Source organism: Artemia franciscana, chromosome 7 (genome assembly GCF_032884065.1).
Source record: "Artemia franciscana chromosome 7, ASM3288406v1, whole genome shotgun sequence".
In the NCBI taxonomy this organism is placed as follows: Eukaryota; Metazoa; Arthropoda; class Branchiopoda; order Anostraca; family Artemiidae; genus Artemia; species Artemia franciscana.
The window spans coordinates 48,532,350-48,548,367 of NC_088869.1; the positions used below are offsets into that span (position 1 = coordinate 48,532,350).

The window sequence follows — 16,018 nt, forward strand, 5'->3', positions numbered from 1 at the left end:
GATACACTGAAGGCTTAACGTTCCAATCGTTAAACTAAAAAAAACAAAGTTTTTTTTTGTAATAATCAAATAATCAAAATTCTGTCAGGGTCCAATTAATAATCAATTTAGTAAGAATCATTTAATAGGTATTCTAGGTGTCATAGGCCTTCGGTCTTCCCCTTTTGCTGAAAAATCTATTTTATACGGTTCTTCATGTCATCTTCAATTACATTCAAATAATTCACACGTTTTTTTTCTGTTTATGGATTAACCACCCCCCTCCCTAAAAAGTCCTTTTAGAGCCAGTAGGGAGGGAGCGTCCATCCATATTATCAGGAATAAACTATTACAGTTGTCCCTTTACATAACTCTGAACTATTGATACTATTATAGCATAAGAATATAAATGAAGGTCTGTTTTTTAGAATAACAAGAATCTCTCATATCCTTCCCATAAAGGATATCAGATTTGGGGAAGCAAGCTCTTAATTAACTGTTTCTAGGGAGAAAGAACAGAATTTATTGCATCTAGGAGACGGTGATTAATATTGTCTTTTTTTACTATTTAAAAAAGGACATACAAAGTTAATAAAAGAGATGAAAAGATTCTAGTGTAGGCAACCGAAATCGATGACTGACGATTTACAACTGACGACTATTATAGATGATGGTTATTTACAAATGATAACGGAATGTTCCTTTGATAAGCAACAACAAGGTGACCATGACCTCTCTCCACCACTCAATTTCTGATGATCCAAATTTCTCATTTCATCCGCAAACTTCCATTGCAAAACCTGACCTTCAAATACAAATTTATGTCATATTGACAGCAAAAAATTAGATTGTACTAATAAATAAGACAATACTGTGCCTTACTCAGTAGAAAATGGAAGTACAAGCACTTCAATCAGTCACTTTTTAGTATAATATAAGTACAGGTTTCAGAAGCACTATATTTTACGTGGTCTCATCCCTTTGTATTTTTTTACCAGCTCCTAGTAAGTCCTCATACCATTTCATTTTTTAAGCTTTAGGATATGAAAAATACTCACGTTATGAAAAAGCAGTGTGCCATTGTTAATATAAGTGATTCCAGGAGTATTTGATGTATCTAATATTTTTCTGTCTTTGGTCCAAGTCACTAGATTTACGGGAGGATTCGCTTCGAAGAAACACTGTACCGCACCGCTCAAACCAAGTGGAAGGTACTGCACCGTCTGCACGAATGTCACACGGGCTGGAACTAAAACAATTTATGGATTAAAACAAGTTAAAGCGAATGGGTTATCTTAAACTTAGATGTTATTTTATCTCTTACCCTACAATTACTGTTGCGACTAGTACAGATCCCTAAAAAAAATTTTAACATTTTAAAATTTGTTTCAAAACATTTTTCTGTGAGAACATCAATGAAGCTTTTTTTAAGCTAAGATAGAATAAGACGACACAGTTTTTATGGGTTGTTACTGATCTCAATTTTTAAAAGAATTCTCATAGATACATATTTAGGTTCTCAATCTATAATCTCTTATCAAAGCAAAATATAAGCAAATAAACATGCCATGTTATTGTGTAACAGGAACGAAATTTTGGCTTTGTCCTGTTTTTGTTCTGTGCTGCCGATTTTCTTTTTTTTTTGCAAATAACCTGCATATATATATATATATATATATATATATATATATATATATATATATATATATATATATATATATATATATATATATATATATATATATATATATATATATATATATATATATATATATATATATATATATATATATATATATATATATATATATATATATATATATATATATATATATATATATATATATATATATATATATATATATATATATATATATATATATATATATATATATAAGATGAACCAACTCATGATAATCCTGATATTTTTAAAATTGAGGTATTTTATTGAGAGCACAAAATCAACCCAAAGAAGAAGAAGTTTTCTTGGGAGCAAAACACTCTACAAGTAGCCTGCAGAATTTGAAATACTAAATTATAAGGCTCTCAGCAGACCTTCAGTGGTGATGATAACGATAGGATTGCAATCTCAAAAATACTCAAGCAGCTTTCAATAAAGCAGTAGTTTGTAGAATTCTGCAAACATTGGAAATTATCACGGGTCAACAGATTTAAGCTAGTTTGGTAAAATATATCTTGCGTAATCTGCGAAGCAATAATGTTTGTTCGTTTTGGGTTTTATCTTCGCCCTTTACGTCCGTAAAAAAACTTTGTTGTTTTTTTTAATAAAATTTTGCTGGTTTATATTTTTCTAATCCGCACAATTAGCTTTGCAAAATGAGTCTTGTGTAACTTAGATGATGAAATTAAAGAAGCCGAAATGAGCTTTTGTTGAAACAGGGCATTAAATATGGATTTGTTTTCTACAACTCATAAGCTTTTCCCCAAAATATGTGGAACTTTGTCACATACCTAAGGAATCCAAAAAGTATGCTATCGCTAGTATCTTTCAGAAGTTGTAGACTAAAAATTAAATTATACTCATAATTTTTTTTTCATTGGGCAGTTTTGAGGGTATGAAATTGGCTCATTGACCCTCTAAACCAGTAACTCCCTACATCCCCTCCCCCATCAACCGTCAAATTTTTAGCAGATAGACATCCAAGATAAGCCTTGTTTGAGACAAGTCCGTTGACTTTTAAATTAAAATCAAGTTTGTGAACAATGATGGAAATGTTGAGAACCATGGATAATTGGAAAAAAGCCAAGACAGATAGTCTGAGTGAGAGGCAAAGCGACTAGTACTGATCCCTAAAAAAAACTTTAAACATTTTAAACATTTTCAGATAGTCTGAGTGAGAGGCAAAGCTGACATAAGCCTTTTTTCAGAATTGTATAAAAATCACGAAATATTTTCAATATATACGAATAGAGAACGAATGTGGATGCGAGTCCCTCCAACCCCCCTGCCTCATCGCTATTTTTTAACACAAAGGTAGGCATATTGCATATAGCTGGAGTTAAGGAAACTCTCTCTAAAGAAAAAAATGTCAGACCACTGGATCACACGGTAGAAAAACTACAATGCTTCTAAGTTAAAAGATTAGAGATTCATCGAGTCATGAGACTTTGAAGCCTATTAGTGCCATTAGTCTAAGAATTACTTGGGGAATTCTTACTGACTCTAAGTATCTGCCAAGCAAATTTCGAGCGAATCTCAGCACTTTTGATTTTTAAGCCACTTCCTCGGCAGGCTAACACCGTAGTGACTTCTCATTTAATAAATTGTCTTGTTTTCATTTAGAATTTCGCTTTCATTTAGGCCTCTTTTTCTAGCTTAGATTGAAAAAGACAGCAATAAACAATACACAGTTCGTTGTTTACATCCCATTCAATCTCTAATGGATTAGAAAAGAACATTTTATTCTAAGCAGAAAATCAATAGAATTCTCTTTCTATAGTTCCAAAGGCTCGCTTCTTAGAAAAGAATACTATTGAGCGTTCTAAGGACTAAATTTGGATTACACACGTTTTTCAGTCGTTGACAGTCTAAGAAAAGATTTCCAAATAAAACCTATTTTTTTAAACGTTCCAACAAGCTAATGAGTAGTTTCAATTTAGAGTGATCAAAGTTGTTTTCACCATATAATAGAAAAAGGATTGCATATTTTAAGAATTCTTTAATGCACACAAAAAATATGTAGATATTTAAGAAGTACAAGAGAACGAACAAGGATCATGCAAGGACAGGACGTGGGAAAGATAGAAGATTCATTAACTCGAAATGGAACTTTTCATAGAGATTAAGGCATTTCATTCGGAAGGGATAAATTTCTTAGTGTTGGGAGGGCACTGCATTGACCCTTCATTTGTACAAATCTTCATTGTCCAATAGCAGAACAAATTGAAAATAACATGAATGATTTCGTAGTGAAGACAATGCTTTATATTTTTTTAAACCTTGAATTTGACTTGTGACTGCGGACGCTTTTCGTGATATAGCAATATAGCAGAGTGTTGCAAGAGAACAAATTTGTTGTTTTTACAATTGTGAACTTTAAGGGAGCACCACTTTAGAGGAATAAGGTTTTTTTTTAAATCGAATTACGGTTTTTAAACTTTGTTAAACAGTACTTCTTAAATAAAACGCAGCTTTAAGTAATAACTGAGCTGAAATGCAAATGATTTTTTCTAAGAGCCCCTGTGTTATATCTATATATATAAAAATAAGTTGTCTGTCTGTGTGTCTGTCAGATGACGTCATGTTGCTGTGTCGACTGACGTCATGAAGTTAGTTGTCGTCATTTTTGCTATGACGGTGACGTCATTAAAGATATTTAAGACATATATGTTCACGTAGAAATCTATTAATGTTTAAGTTTAAAATGACTGATGAACTTACAATGGCAAAAGCCGATGAAGATGCTCAAAGAGTCTATGCCAAAAAACTTGCTGCTGATAGAGAAAGTCAGAAAAGAAAGCGTGCCGAGGAATCAAAAGAACAGCAAGGAAATAGGCTTGAGGCTAAAGAACGCAAAACCGCGCAGTTAGATGAAGATCCACCTGGACAGCGAGAGTCAAAACATATCAAAACTGAAAATGATAGCGATGATGATTGGGTTTGGGATTTTGACTTGGATAAGGTCATCAATGCCTACCAGATTTTAGTTAAAAAAACAAAGGTTCGGCGATATGTATTTCATAGTGAAGCTGAAAAATAAAGAACACTAATTTTGTCTTATCATTACACTGGAAAAATTCCAAGGAACTCCAAATGCCATATGATACTGGTTTATTGGCGACACGTGTGCCAGTTTTAACCGTTGTAAGCTAACTTACAACGGAATTCTTATTTTACTTACATAATATTACATAATAAAATAAATTACATAATAAAATATTATAAATTACATAATATTATAATATAACCCTTAATGCAGGGCTGCCCCTCAGATAGATTATTCCAAAATATCTAAATTTCAACCCACAATCTAAGATTTTGGGATAAATAGAGCCTTCTTAGCTTTGGAGAGGTTTCTGACGAAGCCCTTGGGGGCCTAAATAAAGAATATTTATGACGGGTGTCTGTTAGTTTCTGACGTGACATTTTTCTGATTTGTATAGAGATTATTTTTTCTTCTTTGGGGAATGCAAATGATCAATTGTTCAATTCTTTTTGTTCTTCCGTCCCCTTAATTTTCACAAAAATAGTTTGGAGCTGTTTTGTCAAACCTTTTTTATGGCACTTGATCTCTACCAAGTGACATATAGCGATCACAAATTCTGTCGGTCTGTCTCTCTGTCCCGGTTTTGCTCGTTTAGGCACTTCCAGGTAAGCTAGGACGATGGAATTTGGCAGGCGTATCAGTAACCAGACCAGATTAAATTCTAAATTGTTGTTTCCCCGCTTCGACCATCTGGGGGGGGAGTGGGGGGACGGTTAAATCGGAAAAGCGAATAGGTGATTGGATCTTAATGAAATTTGATATTTAGAAGGATATCGAGTCTCAGAGCTTTTATTTCAAATCCCGACCGAATCCGGTGACATTGGGGGGGGGGGACCTAAAACCTTGGAAAACGCTTAGAGTAGATGTATCGGGATGAAACTTGGCGGAAAAAATAAGCAGTATAAAAAAAAGTCCTAGATACGTGATTGACATAACCGGAACGGGTCCGCTCTATTTGGGGGAGTTGGGGGGGGAAGGTTAATTCTGAAAAATTGGAAAAAATGAGGCATTTTTAACTTACGAAGGAGTGATCGGATCTTAATGAAATTTCATATTTAGAAGAACCTCGTAACTCAGATCTCATATTTTAAATCCCGACCGGATCCATCGTCATTGAGTGGGGGACCAGAAATCTTGGAAAACGCTTAAAGCAGTGAGATCAGGATGAAACTTGGTGGGAAGAATAAGCACAAGTCCAAGATACGTGACTGACATAACAAGACCGGATCCGCTCTCTTTGACGGAGTTGAGGGCGGGGGGAGTAATTTGGAAAATTAGAAGAAATGAGGTATTTGTAACTTACGAAGGGGTGATCAGATCATAATGAAATTTGATATTTAGAGGGATCTTGTGCTTTCGAGCCCTCATTTTAAATCCCGGCTAGATCCAGTGACATTGGGGGGAGTTGGATGGGGAAACCTAAATTCTTGGAAAACATGAAAATTGAGGTATCCTTATCTTACGAATGGGTGATCAGATCTTAATGAAACTTGATATATAGAAGGATCTTATGTCTCAGATGCTCAATTTTCAAGTCGAATCGGATCCGGGGACATAGGGGGCTGGAGGGGGAAACATAAATCTTGGAAACTGGAAATCTTGGAAAACTCTTTGAGTGGAGAGGTCGGGATGAAACTTGATGGGAAGAATAAGCACAAGTTATAGATACGTCATTGACATAATTGGAACGGATCCGTTCCCCTTGGGCAAGCTGGGGGGGTGTTAATTTGGAAAAATAAGAAAATTGAGGTATTTTTAATGGAAGAACGTGTGACCGGATCTTAATAAAATTTGATATTTAGAAGGAACTCGTGTCTCAGAGATCTTATTTCAAATCCCGATCAGATCTGTTGACGTTGGGGGTGTTGGAGGCGGAAACTGGAAATATTGGAAAATGCTTGAGTGTAGAAATCGGGCTGAAACTTGGTGGGTAGAACAAGCAAATACCATAGATACGTGATTTTACGTAACCGTACTGGATCCGCTCTCTTTGGGGGAGTTACGGGGTGGGGTTCAGTGCTTTGGCGAGTTTGGTACTTCTGGACGTGCTAGGACGATGAAAATTGGTAGGCGTGTCAGGGACCTGCACAAATTGACTTGATAAAGTCGTTTTCCCCGATTATACCATTTGGGGGGCTGAAGGGAGATGAAAAATTAGAAAAAATGAGGTATTTATAACTTACGAGTGGGTGATCGGATCTTAATGAATTTTGATATTTAGAAGGACCTCGTGACTCAGAGCTCTTATTTTAAATTCCGACCGGCATTAAGCCTCTGATTTTCCTTTTAAATCAATCTATTAATTCTTAGGATTTTGCTAGATCTCATACCATAGGAGCTCTTGGCTCTTCCGGCCTGGTCACAAGTGCCATATGAGCTCTTAGCTTTTGTTTTATTATCAGTATAATAGCGGATATGCTGATGGATAGTGAGAACCTCGTGTCTTGCATGTGTAACAATTATCATTTCTTTAAATATTCTTGTGGATACATTCTGCGAGATACAACTGTTTGCCCAAATACTGTTATGATGCAACCAAAACCAAAATCAGCTCTTCATTGCCGGGATTGGGCCAAACGATTCAAAGGTTTTGCAGCAACTTTTTTTTTACCAGTTTTAACTAAATAATTTAAATTTTTTTTTACTAATGAAGTGGAAGATATTTAAAATTACAGATTTTGATTGATAATTTTGGGGCTCAGGAAAATTAGTAACATATTGATACCATTGAAAGTGTTGAAACCGATGAAAATATCGAAAGCATTGATACGTAATACCTATATATATAAAAATAAGTTGTTTGTCTGTTGACTGACGTCATGTTTGTGTGTCGACTGACGTCATGTTTGTCGACTGACGTCATGTTTGTCGACTGATGAAATTACAGACCGGGACACCGGGACACAAATGACGACCGGGACACTCAAAGAGAAATTACAGACTGGGACACCGGGACAAACCTGACAATCTATTTATATGCACAGACAATGGGACAGCGAAGAATGTTGTATATTCGCAAGTTTTAATATATATATATATATATATATATATATATATATATATATATATATATATATATATATATATATATATATATATATATGTATATATATATATATATATATATATATATATATATATATATATATATATATATATATATATATATAAATAAGTTGTCTGTCTGTGTGTCTGTCTGTCAGGTGACGTCATGTTTCTGTGTCGACTGACGTCATGAAGTTAGTTGTCGTCATTTTTGCTATGACGGTGACGTCATTAAAGATATTTAAGACATATATGTTCACGTAGAAATCGATTAATGTTTAAGTTTAAAATGACTGACGAACTTACAATGGCAAAAGCCGATGAAGATGCTCAAAGAGTCTATGCCAAAAAACTTGCTGCTGATAGAGAATGTCAGAAAAGAAAGCGTGCCGAGGAATCAAAAGAACAGCAAGGAAACAGGCTTGAGGCTAAAGAACGCAAAACCACGCTGTTAGATGAAGATCCACCTGGACAGCGAGAGTCAAAACATATCAAAACTGAAAATGATAGCGATGATGATTGGGTTTGGGATTTTGACTTGGATAAGGTCATCAATGCCTACCAGATTTTAGTTAAAAAAACAAAGGTTCCGCGATATGTATTTCATAGTGAAGCTGAAAAATAAAGAAGAAAAAGAAAACTGAAAAAAGAAAAAATGTAAAAAAATAAAAAATACTAAAAAGAAAAAACACTCAAAGAGAAATTACAGACCGGGACACAAATGACGACCGGGACAGAGGGAATATAAATAAAGACCGGGACACTCAAAGAGAAATTACAGACTGGGATACCGGGACACAAATGACGACCGGGACACAGGGAATATAAATGACGACCAGGACACAGGTATTTAAGAATATCGTTAAAATGACTGATGAACTTACAATGGCAAAAGCTGATGAAGATGCTCAAAGAGTCTATGCCAAAAAACTTGCTGCTGATAGAGAAAGTCAGAAAAGAAAGCGTGCCGAGGAATCAAAAGAACAGCAAGGAAACAGGCTGTCAGGTGACGTCATGTTTCTGTGTCGACTGACGTCATGAAGTTAGTTGTCGTCATTTTTGCTATGACGGTGACGTCATTAAAGATATTTAAGACATATATGTTCACGTAGAAATCTATTAATGTTTAAGTTTAAAATGACTGATGAACTTACAATGGCAAAAGCCGATGAAGATGTTCAAAGAGTCTATGCCAAAAAACTTGCTGCTGATAGAGAAAGTCAGAAAAGAAAGCGTGCCGAGGAATCAAAAGAACAGCAAGGAAACAGGCTTGAGGCTAAAGAACGCAAAACCGCGCAGTTAGATGAAGATCCACCTGGACAGCGAGAGTCAAAACATATCAAAACTGAAAATGATAGCGATGATGATTGGGTTTGGGATTTTGACTTGGATAAGGTCATCAATGCCTACCAGATTTTAGTTAAAAAACAAAGGCTCGGCGATATGTATTTCATAGTGAAGCTGAAAAATAAAGAAGAAAAAGAAAACTGAAAAAAGAAAAAATGTAAAAAACTAAAAAATACTAAAAAGAAAAAACACTCAAAGAGAAATTACAGACCGGGACACAAATGACGACCGGGACAGAGGGAATATAAATAACGACCGGGACACTCGAAGAGAAATTACAGACTGGGATACCGGGACACAAATGACGACCGGGACACAGGGAATATAAATGACGACCAGGACACAGGTATTTAAGAATATCGTTCAAAGACAAATTTTTAATTGTAAGAAGACCGTTGAAAGAGAAATTTCTAATTGTAAAATGACTGAAGAACCTACAATGGCAACACCCGAGGAAGCTGCTCAAAACGAATGTATTCAAGCCGAAGTAGCTGAGTTGGTAAAGCGTTATGTTTCAGGTTCTAGGTCCGAGAGGCTCCAGGTTTGAACCTTGGCTTTAGCATTAATACAAAAGAAGAAAAAAACTAAAAAAGGTAAAAACTATAAAAAAATGTTTCTGTGTCGACTGACTTTATGAAGTTAGTTGTCGTCATTTTTGCTATGACGGTGACGTCATTAAAGATATTTAAGACATATATGTTCACGTAGATATCTATTAATGTTTAAGTTTAAAATGACTGATGAACTTACAATGGCAAAAGCCGATGAAGATGCTCAAAGAGTCTATGCCAAAAAACTTGCTGCTGATAGAGAAAGTAAGAAAAGAAAGCGTGCCGAGGAATCAAAAGAACAGCAAGGAAACAGGCTTGAGGCTAAAGAACGCAAAACCGCGCAGTTAGATGAAGATCCACCTGGACAGCGAGAGTCAAAACATATCAAAACTGAAAATGATAGCGATGATGATTGGGTTTGGGATTTTGACTTGGATAAGGTCATCAATGCCTACCAGATTTTAGTTAAAAAAACAAAGGTTCGGCGATATGTATTTCATAGTGAAGCTGAAAAATAAAGAAGAAAAAGAAAACTGAAAAAAGAAAAAATGTAAAAAACTAAAAAATAATAAAAAGAAAAAACACTCAAAGAGAAATTACAGACCGGGATACAAATGACGACCGGGACAGAGGGAATATAAATAACGACCGGGACACTCAAAGAGAAATTACAGACTGGGATACCGGGACACAAATGACGACCGGGACACAGGGAATATAAATGACGACCAGGACACAGGTATTTAAGAATATCGTTCAAAGACAAATTTTTAATTGTAAGAAGACCGTTGAAAGAGAAATTTCTAATTGTAAAATGACTGAAGAACCTACAATGGCAACACCCGAGGAAGCTGCTCAAAACGAATGTATTCAAGCCGAAGTAGCCGAGTTGGTAAAGCGTTATGTTTCAGGTTCTAGGTCCGAGAGGCTCCAGGTTTGAACCTTGGCTTTAGCATTAATACTGTCTGTGTGTCTGTCAGGAGACGTCATGTTTCTGTGTCGACTGACGTCATGAAGTTAGTTGTCGTCATTTTTGCTATGACAGTGACGTCATTAAAGATATTTAAGACATATATGTTCACGTAGAAATCTATTAATGTTTAAGTTTAAAATGACTGATGAACTTACAATGGCAAAAGTCGATGAAGATGCTCAAAGAGTCTATGCCAAAAAACTTGCTGCTGATAGAGAAAGTCAGAAAAGAAAGCGTGCCGAGGAATCAAAAGAACAGCAAGGAAACATGCTTGAGGCTGATAGAGAAAGAAAGAACAGAAAGCGTGCCGAGGAACTACCAGAGCAACGCGAAAGCAGACTTGCTGCTAAAAGAGAAAGTGAAAAAAGAAGGCGTGCCGAGGAATCACAAAAACAGCAAGAAATCAGGCTTGCTGCTGATAGAGAAAGTAAGAAAAGAAAGCGTGCCGAGGAATCACAAGAACAGCAAGAAATCAGACTTGCTGCTGATAGAGAAAGTAAGAAAAGAAAGCGTCCCGAGGAATCAGAGCAACCTGAAAGTTATCGCCTGGCATTCAGGTACAGCCCAGTCGATGATTATAGCTTGAGTAGATGTGTTCAAATCGGGACAATGTGTAAAATTTGTCCCTATTGCAAGGCCTTGAAATTCAATGGTGAAACAATGGGAATGTGTTGCGCCTCAGGAAAAGTTAAACTTCCTCTATTGGCTGCACCACCAGAGCCATTGAAGACTTTCCTTACTGGAACTACGTCAGAATCTAAGCGTTTTTTGTCACAAATCAGAAAATACAACTCATGTTTCCAAATGACGTCGTTTGGAGCCCAAATCGAAAATCCAGATCAATTTATGTCTACTTTCAAAGTAAAAGGGCAAATTTATCATAGAGCAGGGTCCCTTCTACCATTCTCAGGCGAGAATCATAAATTTTTACAATTGTACTTCATCAGTGATAGAAATTCTGAATTGAATGCACGTTGCGAAATTTCTCCTAACGTTGAAAGGACAATCGTTTCCCAATTGCAACATCTTTTCCACGAAAATAATAATTTAGTGCGTCTGTTCAAAACAGCCATCGATTTGATGCCTACTGATACGCATAAAATTGTTATTTCCGCTGACAAAACGCCTCCTGGCCAACATGTGCGTAGATACAATACTCCAACTATCGACGAAGTGGCAATCGTTATGGTCGGTGATCAGTTTTTACCTAGAGATATTATTCTTCATAAGCGAAACGCTCAGTTGTTAAGAATTGCTGAAACTCATCGATGCTACGATGCCCTACAATATCCTATCATTTTTTGGGATGGAGCCGACGGCTATCACTTTAATATTAAATTAATGAATCCAGCCACTAACAAAGAAATTAATAAGAAATGCAGTGCAATGCATTATTATTCCTATAGACTAATGATTGGGCAGGATGAAGAAAATTATATTTTAAAATGCCATGAACTGTTTCACCAATTTGTTGTTGATATGTATGCTAAAATTGAATCAGAACGTTTGCTATATATCCGCCTGAATCAGACCAGGCTCCGCTCTGAACAATACATTCATTTGCGAGATGCAGTTATAAATGACGGTAATACCACAAACGTTGGAAGATTAACAATTTTACCTTCGTCATATGCTGGCAGTCCCCGTCATATGCATGAATATGATCAAGATGCTATTGCGTATGTTCGTCTCTATGGTCGTCCAGATTTATTTATTACATTTACATGTAATCAATCTTGGGACGAGATACTGCAGCTTTTACTTCAAGGACAATCGGCGGTTCATAGGCATGACATTACGGCCCGTGTCTTCTGGCAAAAGTTGAAATCACTGATAAACTACATAGTAAAACTTGAAGTGTTTGGGTCAGTGCGATGCTGGATGTACTCAGTGGAATGGCAAAAACGAGGTTTGCCACACGCACATATACTAATCTGGCTACATAAAAAAATTACTTCGAACGAAATTGATGATGTGATTTCCGCTGAAATCTATATATATATAAATAAGTTGTCTGTCAGTGGATCAGGTGACGTCATGTTTCTGTGTCGACTGACGTCATGAAGTTAGTTGTCGTCATTTTTGCTATGACGGTGACGTCATTAAAGATATTTAAGACATATATGTTCACGTAGAAATCTATTAATGTTTAAGTTTAAAATGACTGATGAACTTACAATGGCAAAAGCCGATGAAGATGCTCAAAGAGTCTATGCCAAAAAACTTGCTGCTGATAGAGAAAGTCAGAAAAGAAAGCGTGCCGAGGAATCAAAAGAACAGCAAGGAAACAGGCTTGAGGCTAAAGAACGCAAAACCGCGCAGTTAGATGAAGATCCACCTGGACAGCGAGAGTCAAAACATATCAAAACTGAAAATGATAGCGATGATGATTGGGTGTGGGATTTTGACTTGGATAAGGTCATCAATGCAAACATGACGACCAGGACACGGGGAATATAAATGACGACCAGGACACGCTGAAAAATAAAGAAGAAAAAGAAAACTGAAAAAAGAAAAAATGTAAAAAACTAAAAAATACTAAAAAGAAAAAACCCTCAAAGAGAAATTACAGACCGGGACACAAATGACGACCGGGACAGAGGGAATATAAATAACGACCGGGACACTCAAAGAGAAATTACAGACTGGGATACCGGGACACAAATGACGACCGGGACACAGGGAATATAAATGACGACCAGGACACAGGTATTTAAGAATATCGTTCAAAGACAAATTTTTAATTGTAAGAAGACCGTTGAAAGAGAAATTTCTAATTGTAAAATGACTGAAGAACCTACAATGGCAACTCCCGAGGAAGCTGCTCAAAACGAATGTATTCAAGCCGAAGTAGCTTAGTTGGTAAAGCGTTATGTTTCAGGTTCTAGGTCCGAGAGGCTCCAGGTTTGAACCTTGGCTTTAGCATTAATACAAAAGAAGAAAAAAACTAAAAAAGGTAAAAACTACAAAAAAACTAAAAAGAAAATATATATATATATATATATATATATATATATATATATATATATATATATATATATATATATATATATATATATATATATATCTTCTATATATATATAAAAATAAGTTGTCTGTCTGTGTAACGATGACTCTAGTCAAACATTTTCAGATCAATTGCTGGCAATTGGAAACGGAAAGCTCCCAGTAGTGGGAAAGCCAAGAATGTTGTATATTCGCAATTTTTGCGTAGTTTGAAACACATATATAAATCTATCTATATTCACAGGTGGGACACAGGGACACAACTACAATGGCGCGTAACTAATATGGCGCGTAACGACTTACGCGCGCGGGGGGGGCTTGGGGGTGGCTTGGGGGGGGGCGCGAAGCTCCCCACCAACTAGGTGTTGGGGTGGCGCGAAGCGCCACCCCAACAGCTAGTTATCTATATATATATAAATAAGTTGTTTGTCTGTGTGTCTGTCTACTGACGTCATGTTTGTGTGTCGACTGACGTCATGTTTGTCGACTGACGTCATTATGAGGATTGAGCATTATTCCGTCATGAAGTTGTTTGTCGACTGACGTCATGTTTGTCGACAGACGAAATTACAGATCGGGACAACGGGACACAAATGAAGACCGGGACACCGGGACACAGGGGATATAAATGACGACCGGGACATTCAAAGAGAAATTACAGACTGGGACACCGGGACACAAATAACGACCGGGACACAGGGACACAACTAAAACGGGGACGCCGGGGGGCACAGGGGGGATATATAAATGACGACCGGGACACAGGGAATGTTCAAGGGCAATCATTAGAATAATGAGGTATAGATCTGAATACGGATTTTTTTTTCCCATGGACAATTATATGTTGCATGTTCAAGGGTCGGTAAACCTGACAATCTATTTATATGCACAGACAATGGGACAGTGAAGAATGTTGATATTCGCAAGATATAAGTATATAAGGCTTCCACCGGGACACCGGGACACAGGGAATATAAATCGACACAGGGAATATAAATGACGACCGGGACACTCAAAGAGAAATTACAGACTGGGACACCGGTCGGTGTCCTTATTCAGTCGTGAAAAAAAAAGTTTTCAGTTTTCAAATGAAAGTAAAAACTAAGCTAAAATCATTAAATGAATGTAAACTATCTTTATATGAAGGAAATCCCGCCCCCGATCCCCCACTCTCTAAACTAAAATGTTACCAACGCTTACCTATATATTTCTTTTTTTTAGCCCAACCAATATAACCAATTGGGAGTTGCAAGTGTTTATTTCCTCAAAAACTTGTATTATATTTATATATTATTTTTATTTATATATACATATACTTATTGACGACATGACTGCCTGTCCATGGATTATTCTTTATGGTTGATTGTGTATGGCTATGCTGTTTGACCTATGTGATTGTATGGATGAGTAGGGTTAAGGCCTCATTCAAGTGCTGGTCTATATTAATCACTAATTTAGGAAAACAGTCTTCCTTTTCTCCTTCTGTCTCTCTTTTTTTTTGTGTTTGTGCTGTTGCATTGGTGATATATATATATATATATATATATATATATATATATATATATATATATATATATATATATATATATATATATATATATATATTTGCATATCAATTACACTGTTAGTGGTAGATCCAAAGAAATGGTGCCCCCCATTCAATAACTTGGTATGGGACAGCTTACTTTCTTGCGCTTTTCACTTAAATTTATACCAATATGCAACTACGTGTAGCTATCCTGAGACACAGGACGTAAAAATAAAGGTAGGAAACAAGTTTACACTGCACAACAGTTAATAAATTATTTTTTTTTAATCAAAGTGAGCTAATATCCCGCGTGTGTTCTTGTTAACTTATATCATTTACCTGCCAACCTAGTATGTTCGTGATCAATGAATTTATGATTCTTTATAAGAATTAGTTGGCAAATAGCTTGCGTGATTTCAATTTACAACCAAGCTGTAATAAATTTCAAAACAAGTTCATTTTGATTTTATTATCCCTGTTTGCTTTTCCAGCATTTTGCAGTATATATTAAAAATCATGCTACTTTTGCTTTTACTTGTTGTTTGATCGCTAGCTGTTAATTTTTTTGAAGTGTACTTAAGCAGAAAGGCACTTGAAAGATATAAATCTGCTTTTGGCTATTATCCAAGGGAATCAATGACAACAGGCTTCAATTCGTAAATCTTCCGATAAAAGAAAGGTATTTCGGTTTATACTCCTCTTTGGGAAAGAAGGGAAAAAGGGGTGAAGTGGCATTATAAAATACGGCCCTTCTTTCTTTGAAATATTCTTTAGTGAGTATAATAATGAATTTCTTTCCCTTTCACTATTGATTTTTTTCAAGATTAATTTCTGGTTCTCAATGGAGTATTAATACGAGGGT

At 35.9% G+C, this 16,018-nt stretch overlaps 1 protein-coding gene across 13 annotated transcripts in view; it reads right to left on the reverse strand.

Annotated features, from left to right (window-relative positions):
• LOC136029401 (protein turtle homolog B-like) overlaps positions 1 to 16,018 on the reverse strand; it is a 327,014-nt gene that overhangs the window by 66,520 nt on the left and 244,476 nt on the right. For all 13 annotated transcript variants that reach the window (XM_065707755.1, XM_065707762.1, XM_065707756.1 and 10 more), the window contains one exon: positions 1,038 to 1,228. In XM_065707755.1, coding sequence (XP_065563827.1) covers positions 1,038 to 1,228 — 191 coding nt within the window. The remainder of the gene's footprint in view (positions 1 to 1,037; positions 1,229 to 16,018) is intronic.